Raw genomic sequence first — 12,421 nt, 5'->3', positions numbered from 1 at the left:
TGTATAAGCAAGTGCTATATTAAGTACATTAGTGATATGAATATTGTTAAGACATATTCAATAATACAAATTGGCATTGAGGTTAGGAAGGGAATAAACATATGTAGTATTGATACAAGATAGATGCAAAGTCCAGACAAAGTGTTATGAGAAATTTCTGGTGGCAAAAATACTTTTAGGTAGGGTTGGTGGTAATGAGCTGGTATACATTTATTAAGCCCTGATAAGTTTATTGCAAATATTATATACCACACGCTCTTAGTACTGAGATACAAAGAAAGGCAAAAGGCAATCTCTATTCTGAATGAACTCTCAGTCTAGAGATGTGAAAATATTGAGTACAAAGACTTCAAAGAGAAAGTGGCTCCTAAAATGAGGTTTCAGGAAAGGGAAGACTTCAACAGATAAGTGGGAAGAATCTGTTCCAGGCTTGAAAGATGATAAAACTTCATTTTTTTAAAAAAAGCAGACATGGCAAGAAGCAAAAATGATTAAGGAATCAAGGAGTACTCTAGTTAGGCTAGAATTAAGATTACTGGAGATTCTATATATTAGAATGAAATAAAGTGCTAGAAAGATATTTTGGAATCAGAATTTCAAGGCCATGGCAAAGAGTTTACATTTAAAAAAATTTTATATTAGAGCTTTTTATTTTCAAAACATATGCATGGATAATTTTTCAACATTGGCCCCTGCAAATCCTTATATTCCAAATTTCTCCCTTTTCCGCCCCCCTCCTCTCCTCTAGATGGCAAATAATCCAATATATTTAAGATGGTAGAAATATATGTTAAACCCAATACATGTATACATATTTATACAATTATCTTGCTACACAAGAAAAATCAGACCAAGAAAAAAAATGAGAAAGAAAACAAAATGCAAGCAAACAACAACAAAAAGAGTGAAAATGCTATGTTGTGATCTTTACTCAATTCCCACAGTCCTCTCTCTGAGTATAGATGGCTCTCTCCATCACAAGATCATTGGAACTGGCCTCAATCATATCATTGTTGAGAAGTGCCATGTCCATCAGAATTGATCATGGTATAATCTTCTTGTCGTTTACAATGATCTCCTGGTTCTGCTCATTTCACTCGGCATCAAATCAGTTCATGTAAGTCTTTCCAGGCCTCTCTGAAATCATCCTGCTGATCGTTTCTTACAGAACAGTAATATTTCATAACATTCACATACCATAACTTATTCAGCCAATCTTCAACTGATGGGCATCCACTCAGTTTCCAGTTTCTTACCACTATTGAAAGGGCTGCCACAAACATTTTTGCCCATGTGGGTCCCTTTCCCTCCTTTATGATCAAAGAGTTTACATTTAATTTCAACTTTAATTAAAAGGTAGTACTGAAAGTTTTTTGAATGAAGAAATAACTTGATAAGAACAGTAGATGAGTAAAATTCTTTAGACAATATCATGGAGGCATAAGAGAAATTGGATTGGACATGAATTTAAAGGAAAATATTATAATGGATTAAAAAAATGTATTAAAAGATAGAGGGTCTGAACTATTGTGAGCAAAGCAGGAATATAAAAAACATAGAAACTACCACCAACAAAAAATTAGCTATGACATTAGAAGAAATAATGTCAATAAAATTGTAAATGTGCAAAAAGAAAATAAAAGATTGAGGACACAAAACAAAACAAAAAACCATTAAAATTCTTTTAGTTAAAATGAAAATGGGAATACATGGTAATTTATACTGTTGCTTTAGACATAATTCATCTTTTTTTTGTATTTGGGAATATTATCACTTTTTGTAAGAAAAATTATTTGGTTAAAAAGGTAAAGATGGATATGAATGAGAGATTTTGAATGTAGAGTTTAACAGAACTTGGGAAAATCATTAGATGTAGCAAATGAGAAGTAGGAAAGAATCTTATGTTTGAGGTTTTGAGCCTCTATCAAAAGGAATTATAAAGAGATGAAAATAAATATGTTCAAAGGAATAGACCGAGTTGTGTTTAAAAAAAAAAAAAAAACATTGATTTGAACATGTTGAGTTTCAAGATGGGTGGAACATCTAGAGTAAAATATTAAGCGCTAAGTCAGAAATACAGAAGTTGAGAGAAGTTAGGGTGGATTTACAGATTTGGCAGCCATCTGCATGGATATGATAGATAATATTAAATTATACCACCATATGAAATTACCAAGTTTACGAATGTAGAAAGAGATAGAGGACAAAGAGCTTCTGAGGAGTATATTCACATGGAGGGAGCCAGTAAAAAAGATAACAGTCACCAAAAAAGGAAGAAGATACTAACCTGTTTCTGATTGTAAATATTGTGTTTCTGACAACCTTAGATGTTACTCTTCCAGAAAGGCCATTATGTGAAATTCATGTTTACAACATATAAACTAAGAGATTGCTTTTCATTTATTTTGTGGAAAGGTTATAATAGAGTTCCTTTAGTAAATTCCAAAAGCATATGTATAATATGAATTAAATTTATGTAAATAAAATTTCACAGTTTTTGGAACTCATTTATTATATAAAGCATAGTACATCTTCTCTCCCCTCCCCTCCATCCAAGAAACAACATTTAATATCTTAGTTTTTTATTTGTATAAGAGAAGATTCCTCTTTGGTAAATTTGGTAAATACTCTTAGCATCTTTGGATTCTTTGAAAAAATGTCAGATTCTTTTTGCTGTATTTATATTTAGGACAACCAAAACAAGAGTTGACAATGTAGAAAAAGCATTGAATTTAGAATCAGAAAATCAGATACCAAATCCTGGTTCTGCCACTGACCACATATATGATTTTGCCAAAATTACTTCATTTCTGAGCTTCAGTTTCCACATCTGCAAAAAGTGATTCTAATATTTATGTTCGTTTTTTTTATTTCAAGGCTTGATATATTTCTCTGTATTCTCCAAATACAGCACTCAAATATTATTACATGTTTTTTTTTTTCCCATGTTGCTATTTCCATTAAGATTTTTCTGCTTTATCCTCTGAAGTGTAGGGGGAAAAATTGCTTTCATTTTCATAATTGCTTTGAGAATTTTAAATGAATAGATGAATTGATATAATTTGAATTAACTTTGTAAATTCACAAATCCATTGCACCAATTTTTTTAACTAGGTAGATACCCAAATCCAGGAAACTATCAGACTTATGTTTTCTGATGATCATCAAGATGGTTCTCTTGAATGGCTGCTGCAGTGGCTTTCTTCCAAATTTGTAAGCAAAGGTGACTTGCAAATTTTATTACGGGATTTAGAGCTGCAAATTTTAAAGAATATTACACACTTTGTGTCGGTGGGAAAACAAATTCCAACTCCTGAGACATTGCTAAATGCTGACAGCGTGAGGATTTCTGGCATAACAGAATTGGTAGGTAAAAAGGTAATTTTAAATGCTAAAAAACTATATGAAGAAGTGGATTGTCTTTGTCTTAAGAAAGATTTTGGAGTATCAAGCTATTCTTACCAAATCATTTAGTCCCTAAGTGTAAAGAGAGCATTTTGCATAAGAGCTCCTTTTTTTTTTAATTTTGGTCAGTGAGGTGCTACTTATCTATGTGGCCCCTACTTATTCTTTTGATTATATGCATATCTTTCAGCAGCATAGTGCAACTAAGTATGTTTTCATGACATTTTACAAGTGAGTCTTTTTTGGTGCAGTTAAACTCATCTAAAAAAAAATCTATTCTTATAAATCTTTGAAATATGCATTCTCAAAAATGTGCATTTTGTTGATTTGTTTTATTTAGATATAAGTATTTGAGCAGAAGTAGTTAACTTATATCAAAATAAGTGGGAAGATGGGTTAATTTGTAGTGATGGACATTTTAGAAAGAGAATCATTAAAATATTATTAAATATACAGAAGTTAAAATAAGCATTCTTTATTTGTATCTTCTTTAAAGTAGTTTTAAGGGATAGCTATATAGCATAGTAGAGAGAGTACTGGCCCTGAAGTCGAGAGGACCTGAATTCAAATATGCTCTCAGACACTTAATACTCTTTATGACCCTGCGCAAGTCACTTAATCTCAGTTGCCTCAGTCAAAAAGGTGGGAGGGAATAGGGAGGGAAAAGGAGGGGAGGGAGTTGGAAAAATTTCAAAACTAAAAAAAGTAATGTTTTTCCCCCTATTTCCTCTTTCTATTCTCATGTACAACTAGCAAGCACGTGTTATTGTTAATAATGCTCTGAAGCTGTATTCCCAGGACAAAACAGGGATGGTAGATTTTGCTTTAGAATCTGGAGGTAAGTAAAATCATGTTCATATCAAAATTTGACATTTTATTCAGTACTAAGACCAAAAGTTGCTTGATTTGTCCTTGAAACATTGAAAACCTTACCTAATATATTAAGAAAAGATATAGAATAATGAATTTTCATATATCTTTAAATCCAGGAATTCATTTATTAGGCTTTTTTTAAAATGACAAATTATAAATTGTTTTGAACTTAGAATTATAAGTTTGCTGATACTATCAGAAAACCATTTCCACAAAAACTCATTAAACCATAAAATATTTAAGCTAATGCTGTATTATTGAACTATTAGCATCTTAATTCTGTAATGAGACAACCTGTCTCATAAATGGTAGGGGTATTTAATTTGATGCATAGTGTAAGAGTACCATCCCAAATAATAAGCATCTACAATGTTCATGAGACCAGTGCCTAGCCCAGTATCTGGGACACAGTAGGTACTTAATAAATGCTTGTTGCCTAAACATGTTAAGAACAAAGAAGTATGAAATAGTACATATCATTATGAATGTAAAATTTCAGGGCAGAATAAAAAAAATGGTAAAATATATGTTAAAAGGCAAATATCAGTAAAGCCAAATATAACTGTTGGTAATTGGTTGTAGGAAGTCAGATGAGGGAAAGTTGATTGTAGACTATTATATGTATTATTGTAGGTTATTGTTAGAAAAGCTTTTCTGAAATAGGTGAAACTTGAGCTTTCTCTTAACAGACAGTATCTATTTAAATAGATGCAGAGAAGAAAGCAAATCTTCTATAAGAAGAACACCTTTGGATTCATTTTTCAAAAACCATTAAATTGCTCTTAGATTTTGTAAAAAATTTCTCATAAAATCTCTAATTATTAAATTAATAATTTTTTTTGAGGCAATGGGGGTTTTAGTAAATGTCTGAGCACCCTCAAGTCCTCCTGACTCCGGGGCTCATGCTGTATATATCTAATCACTGTGCCACATAGGTATCCCTTAAAGTAAAAATTTAATTCAAGCGTCGGGACTTTGTTTTTGCCTTCATTCACTTTATTATTTAAAACTTTTTAAAAAAAGTATTTTATGTTTCCCCATTTGCATGCAAAAAATAATTTTTAATATTTGTTTTTTAAAACTTTGAGTTCTACACAAGGTTTTGAAAAGGTGAGTGTTGAAAACTATCTTTGTATATAGTTAGAAAATTTTAGTTGCCACAAAGAATAGTTAATAATAAAAGAAATATTTTTCTAAAGGAGTAAAAAAGTCTTTGAGTTTCAGATTCTTTCCCTTTCTCCTTTCCCAGATCCCTTTACTGAGAATAAAGTAATTCAGTATAGGCTATATATATGTGTCATGCAAAACATTCCTACAGGAGTCATGTGGTGGAAAAAAAAAAAAAAAGACTAACAACAACAAAAAAAAACCCTCCAGGAAAAAAGAAAGTTTAAAAAAAAAAAAAGAATGTATCATTATGCATTCAGATATCATCAGTTCTTTCTCTGGGAATAGATGACATTTAAAAAATAATAATAACTTTTTATTTTCAAAATACATGCAAATATTGTTTTCAACATTCACTCCTACAAAACCTTGTGTTCCAAATGTTTCCTCCACACCTTCTCCTTCCCCCGAGACAGCAAGCAATCCAATATAAGTTAAACATGTGCAATTCTTCTAAATATATTTCTACATTTATCATATTGCACAGGAAAAATCAGATCAAAAAGGGGGGGAAAAGACAAGCAAATAACAATAAAAATGGTGAAAATACTATGCTTTGATCCACATTCAGTCTCCATAATTCTCTTTCTGAAGATAAATGGCTCTTTCCATCGAATTGCCTTGAATTGCCTCATCAGTTCATATAAGTTTCTCCAGGCCTTTCTGAAATCATTCTGCTGATCATTTCTTATAGAATGGTAATATTCCATAACATCTATATGCCATAACTTATTCAGCCATTCCCCAGCTGATATGCATCCACTCAGTTTCCAGTTCCTTGCCACTACAAAAAAAGCTGCCACAAACATTTTTGCACATGTGAGTCCTTATCCCTCCTTTATGATCTTTTTGGGATATAGACCCACTAGAAGACACTGCTGGATCAAAGGACATGCACAGTTTGATAGACCTTTGGGTATATTGATGGATGACATTATTCGTTGTAATTTCTTCACAGATGTCGTGGATCATTGCATTCTGAGAATAATTATGTCAGGATTTGGGACTTTCATCACTATGAGTTCTCTTTTTACCAGTATAGATCATAACTCTTTTATAATATTATAGACAGTCTTCACCCATCTTATGATGACTGTGACATTGGGTTGGTCCTTGAATAATAGATCTATACCTCTTACAACTAATAACTGACATTTATGTTTTGTTTTACTGTTTGTAAAATTTTTAGGCATTTTTGAGCAAAAAATGAGATATTAGTATAGAGTATATTATTCTTGTTTTAGAGATTAAAAGAACTGAAGCTCTGTGTGACCATGAAATAAGTCACTTAAATTCTAAATAAAAGAGGCAATGCTCAGATCTCTTCTGACTTCATATCTGGTACTATTTTCATTACCACCTTGCCTTTTTCCCCAAATTAAATCTCATGATACTTTGAATATGTTTCTTCACTTGATGGATTTGTTGAAGTAAAAATATAAGGTAGAAATTAGAAAGGAAGTAATAGAAAACTTTATACAGTTTTTAATAAATGTGTTGCAAGTACAAATGTACAACTTTAAAACTTTATACAGTTTTTAATAAATGTGTTGCAAGTACAAAAGTACAACACATGTGTTGTAAATAAACATTTCTAATCTAGTTTATTCTATTTCTATATTTAATTGATTTATGTGCGTTTACATATTTGTATATGCATTTGTGTCTATATTCTTTAAATATACTGATAGTTGGTTAAATTTGATGTCTCTGATTATTTCTGTTATTTCTATACATCAGACTCAGAGCTGGAAGATCAGGGAGGGACCTTAGAGATCAGCTAGTTATAACTCTTTTAATTTTTTTTAATATAAAATTGAATTCAATACAAATCTTTTAGTTCCAATGCTGTTATTACACAACATTACCATCAGATGGTCAGAAATTCATATTTGACTTACGTCATTTAGATATACAACATTCCTAGCTTTCCTCCCAGATTACTAAAAGTAAAGAAATATTTACTAAATTAAAATCACTTTAAAGTAAGTGTTTATTCTCTTTTAAATTTTACAGTATTTAATGTTAAACATTTTAGAATTGATGGTCTTAGATAAATTTTCAGAGGTTTAAGAAAAGTTTACTTGAAAACAAGATTCCTAAAACTAGTACTTTATATTGCTTCTCAGTGGTCAAATGTGATACTTAAACAAAATGACTTTGTTTCTAAGGTGGCAGCATTCTGAGTACTCGTTGTTCTGAAACATATGAAACCAAAACTGCATTAATTAGTGTGTTTGGAATTCCTCTGTGGTATCACTCACAGTCTCCCCGGATTGTCATTCAGGTGAGTGGATTTTGTCTAAAATCTAGTATTGTTTTCTGCAGTCATGTTCCATATTAGACATACAAATAGAATTAAAGTAAAATGTCCACCCAGGCACCTTTCACACCAATAAATTGACATTTTTCCAAGGGTTAAACTAAACCTACTAAATATTTTTGAGTTGGAGACTTGTACATTAGATCCAAACATAAAGATCCTTTCCATAAGGTTTTTTCCTTTGTTTGATAGTATTGCCTAAATGAGTGGGTACAGTTTTATAGAGGTTATTTTGGATTAAGAGGTTTTGTCTTTGTTAGGATGTGCTTGGTTTTTATACATACATTATCTTATAAGGCTAGTTATGTGAGCAAATTTTCGAAAGTCCGACAGAGGATGTTAATTTTGTTAAATATATTCATTTTACTATAATATCAAATATATTCTAGTATATAATTGAATGAGTTCCAGTTTAGGAGGAGTCTGTCCTATCTCTCTAAAGTTCTTCTGGCCATTCCATACCTCCCATGATATTTCTTACTGGTTGAGAGCCGTCTATACAAGTACTGCTCTATCATGGTCCCCCCAAATAGAATGTATACTAACATATTCTATAGCTGAATTGTAATGGGTATATTTCTGTGCTCTGACTCAAATTTATTCCCCCATGGGCTTCCTATTATCTCCAGAAGAAACTTCTTTTTTCTTTTAAAGCCTTCATAACTTGGTTACTTTCTACTTTCCTATTCTAATTATGTATTTACTCATTTTCCTGCACTATATGGTCCAGTGAAACTGGCCTTATTATTACTCACACACAGTACTCCATCTCCCATCTTTGTGCCTTCTGTATAGGTGGCTTAGTGAATGGAGCACCAGATCTGGAGTCTGAAAGCCCTGAATTCAGAATCATGTTTGAACTCTCAGACACTTTATTAGCTTTTACCCTGAGACAAAATTCTGTTTGTCTCAGATTACTTCTTTTTCAAAAGAAAAGAGAGAAATATGTAAAACCAGGCAAGGAAGATAATATAATATTGCCAGGTTTTTTTCCACCATTTTTAATATTTCATTTTTAGACCCATTATGAGGATATCAATATTATTATTAACTATTTGGGGATTATTTTACTAATAATGCCATTTAAATCATTTGGAACATGGTGATACTTTTTAAAAATATTAAAAACTACCAAAAATGTCATAGTTGCAAGAACCTCTATCTAGGGTAATCCTTTTTTTTTACAGATGAGGAAGAGGAGGCCCAGAGAAGGGCAATGACCTGCATAGAGGTAGTGAGCCTTTGAGGGGATTTTTTTACTGTTTTCCTCTGGCTCCAGAATCCATGCTCTTTGTCCAGCACTATACTGCACAACTAATGACTAGACTACTAATAGGTCACAGTTTTGAAGTTTCTAGTATTATTTTTTAAAACTATTTATATGGTTTTTGCAATTTACTCTCAATTTACAATTATTTACCAAAATTGAATATGCCTTAAATGTTAGAAAATATTTCATTTTCACATTTGCTAACTTTTTTGATTCTCTGTTAAATATATTGTATTGATATTAATATGGATTTAAAAAAAACTTAGCTCATTTATGTTGAGGCATCAAATAAAATGTAAATTGATTAAAATAGATTTTTAGTAAATTAGCTCATTTTATATTTTTTACTAGTTACTAAACTTGGATTTTTTTGCCAAAATAAATGAAATTCTTTTATAAACTGATCCTTTTGAGTAGATGAGAAAGAATCCGATATATATTTGTTAGATTGCAATCTTTTTATGATACATTGTAAAAAAGTATTGAATTGTCAGTATTTTATTTTCTTTCTAGCCTGACATATATCCAGGGAATTGCTGGGCATTTAAAGGATCTCAAGGATATCTTGTTGTGAGATTATCAATGATGATCTATCCATCAGCTTTTACAATGGAACATATACCAAAGACACTTTCACCAACAGGCAACATCACTAGTGCTCCTAAAGATTTCTCAGTATACGTAAGTATATATTTTTGTTAATGTTTATAGATAAAATAGAAGTTTCTATGTAAAAAGTTTCTATGGGAAAAATCAGGGAGATTGACATTTGGCTAAGCCACATCTCCCTTAGAAATAAATGACTTCTCATTTGGAATTTAGAGGACTTTTTTTGTAGAAACAATGTTTTAATTTAACAATGTTTAATAAACATATGCCACCCACAGACTATTAACCCACAGTGTAGCAGATGTATACATAGTAGTCTTGTATATTAGCACCAAGCCATTTCATTTAACATTGTTTTCAAGGGAGTACTGTTACCAGGAGCACATCTATAAGTAGTTTTGAGAATTTTTATTATTTGCTTTTTGTTTTTGCTAATAATAGCAAAGTTTAAAAGTGTATGTCTTGTGCCCCCCCCCCCCTTTGATAGATATTTTTTGATATTTTTGCTCTCAACTGACAAGTGATGGGAGTGGGAGAGAGGGAAGGTGGAGAAAATTTGGGTGGCCAAATTTTTTGATAGATATTATAGGCAAAATTTGTAAGGATGTTCTAATTGGTACACAAGGGACAAAATTGATATTCATCTATTTTTTTAAAGAAAAAATAAGTTCAAGTATTCTGGTCATACACCTGAAAATGCAGGGATAGAAGTGAGCCTGCTGCAGGGGTTCCTGACCTTTTTTATATCATAGATCTCATTAAGCCCATGAGTTCCTTCTCAGAATATGTTTTATTAGTTAGTTATTTAAACTAAATGTATGAAATATAGTACAAAGAATGATGAAAGAAACAAATTATATTAAAAGTTTTCAAAATAGTATAAAAAACAAGTTCATTGTTAACCCCAAGAATAGAAAGAAGAGAATGCAAAGGTTTGAAAAGGAGTCAGGAATTAAGGAGGTATGCCCTTCCTAGGACAGACCTTAGTGGGGGAAAAGCAGTTTCAGGGACTTGACTAAAACTACTTCAAACTTTGCCCTGAACTGACAAGTGATGGGAGTGGGAGGGAGGGAAGGTGGAGAAAATTCCTGTGGCCAAATTACATTTAGTGGCCACCTCTACCCCTTAACTCCTATTTGAGTAAAAGTATCTATAAAGGTAAGAAACATTAGAATACTTTCGCCAGAGAAGATATATATTGTGTCAAAACCAAAGGACATTTGTTTCCTTTCTGTATGTGGTATGCTATAAAGATCAAGTTGTTTTTGATTAAATTACAAAATACTTTCAAGAACATCTTGTCTAGATCCCTCATTTTACAGATAAGGAAACTTCATCCCAGAGAAGTGATGATATACTCAGTCACATGCACAGTTCTAAAATTTGAGATTTGAATCCAGGACATCAGACTCCTAATCCAGATATGACATTATTTTTGGCACTTGGGTAAAAAAAGAAAAAATGTACCTTTTAGCTTCTGATGGCTTGAATAAGATATGATTTATTGAGTAGTTATTTCTTGATTTTTAAAACTATATAAACTTAATGTTTGAAAAAATTTTAGTTAATTGTGTTCTTACTTAGCAACTCTTTCTTTTTGATTATAGGGTTTAGACAATGAATATCAAGAAGAAGGAATGCTTCTAGGACAGTTTGTTTATGATCAAGAAGGAGACTCACTTCAGATATTTCAAGCAATGGTAAGAGCCTCCATGTATAGATAATGTATATGTGTTATAGTTAAGCCCTACTAAAGCTTCAAAGTATCCTGACTTTTAGGATTACCCCCTCCTCCCTCTCCCCCCCCCCCACGCCAAATATAGTTGATTTTTAAGTTTTTGTATAGATACATATATTCATAAAATAAGAACATTTGACTATTTTTAAATACCAGCCCCAGAAAATAGCCTGATGTTTTGCTATTGAGATGTGAATTTTGCATTTTGAAAAAGACTATCGTGCATTTTGAAAAAGACTATCATGCATTTTGATGAAGTACTCTAAACTGATTGGATTGATGCTATAAGCAAGTTGGTGACTAATAATCAAACTGTTACTAATAGCTTTATTTTTGGTATCCTCACTGTTGTGTCATTAATATAAGGGAATTTTTTCCAATATATACTGGCATCTGTTCTTCAGCTTGTAGCTTTAGACATTTTCAGGAGGTCACTGAGAAATTAAGTGCTGCTCACAAGGTCATACAACCAAGATATGTCAAGAAGTAACTTGGGTTTTTTGTGACACTGAAATCAGCTCTGTCCTCTGGGCCAAAGGCTTCAACACAAGGCCAGCAATACTTCTGAAGGGAACCAATCATATTTAAATGTAATTCTGAAATATTTAACAAAGTAAATACATAAATATCATAACATTTTAAAACTTAAGTTAGGATACCTGGCTCACAGGTATCCATATCCACAGATATGCATCATTAGCTGCAGTGTCTTTTGGAGTTTAATACCACAGGTCTGTTAACAAGTATTTTATTTAGATAATTAACTCAGTTGTAAGCTAACTTTTTTTAAATATAAAAAGTAAATTCTGACTTTGCTGAAAGTAATGAATCATAACATTTTCCCCTGGATTCCCTTTAGCCTGGCTTTTGAGGTTTGGAGTAAATTCTTCCTTTATTTAACCTCAAATATGTATCAGAGCCCACATGAGAGCAGATCCTGCATTTTTTGAAGAAGCTGAGTAAACAACAAAGTGACAATCTTTTTTATATATATTATTGATTTGAAGGACCACTTGAAATAGATTTTCTCTTCTCT

The 12,421-nt window shown here is 31.6% G+C and overlaps 1 protein-coding gene across 7 annotated transcripts in view; it reads left to right on the top strand.

Moving 5' to 3' along the window:
• Positions 1-12,421, top strand: part of SUN1 (Sad1 and UNC84 domain containing 1) — a 70,446-nt gene that overhangs the window by 56,049 nt on the left and 1,976 nt on the right. For all 7 annotated transcript variants that reach the window (XM_052000472.1, XM_052000481.1, XM_052000490.1 and 4 more), the window contains 5 exons: positions 3,115-3,366; positions 4,159-4,243; positions 7,617-7,732; positions 9,552-9,719; positions 11,255-11,347. In XM_052000472.1, the coding sequence (XP_051856432.1) occupies positions 3,115-3,366; positions 4,159-4,243; positions 7,617-7,732; positions 9,552-9,719; positions 11,255-11,347 (714 nt within the window). The remainder of the gene's footprint in view (positions 1-3,114; positions 3,367-4,158; positions 4,244-7,616; positions 7,733-9,551; positions 9,720-11,254; positions 11,348-12,421) is intronic.

Source organism: Antechinus flavipes, chromosome 1, assembly GCF_016432865.1.
Source record: "Antechinus flavipes isolate AdamAnt ecotype Samford, QLD, Australia chromosome 1, AdamAnt_v2, whole genome shotgun sequence".
NCBI lineage: Eukaryota > Metazoa > Chordata > Mammalia > Dasyuromorphia > Dasyuridae > Antechinus > Antechinus flavipes.
The sequence above is the reverse complement of the archived record's forward strand: the minus strand, read 5'-3'. Positions and strand labels throughout refer to the sequence as shown.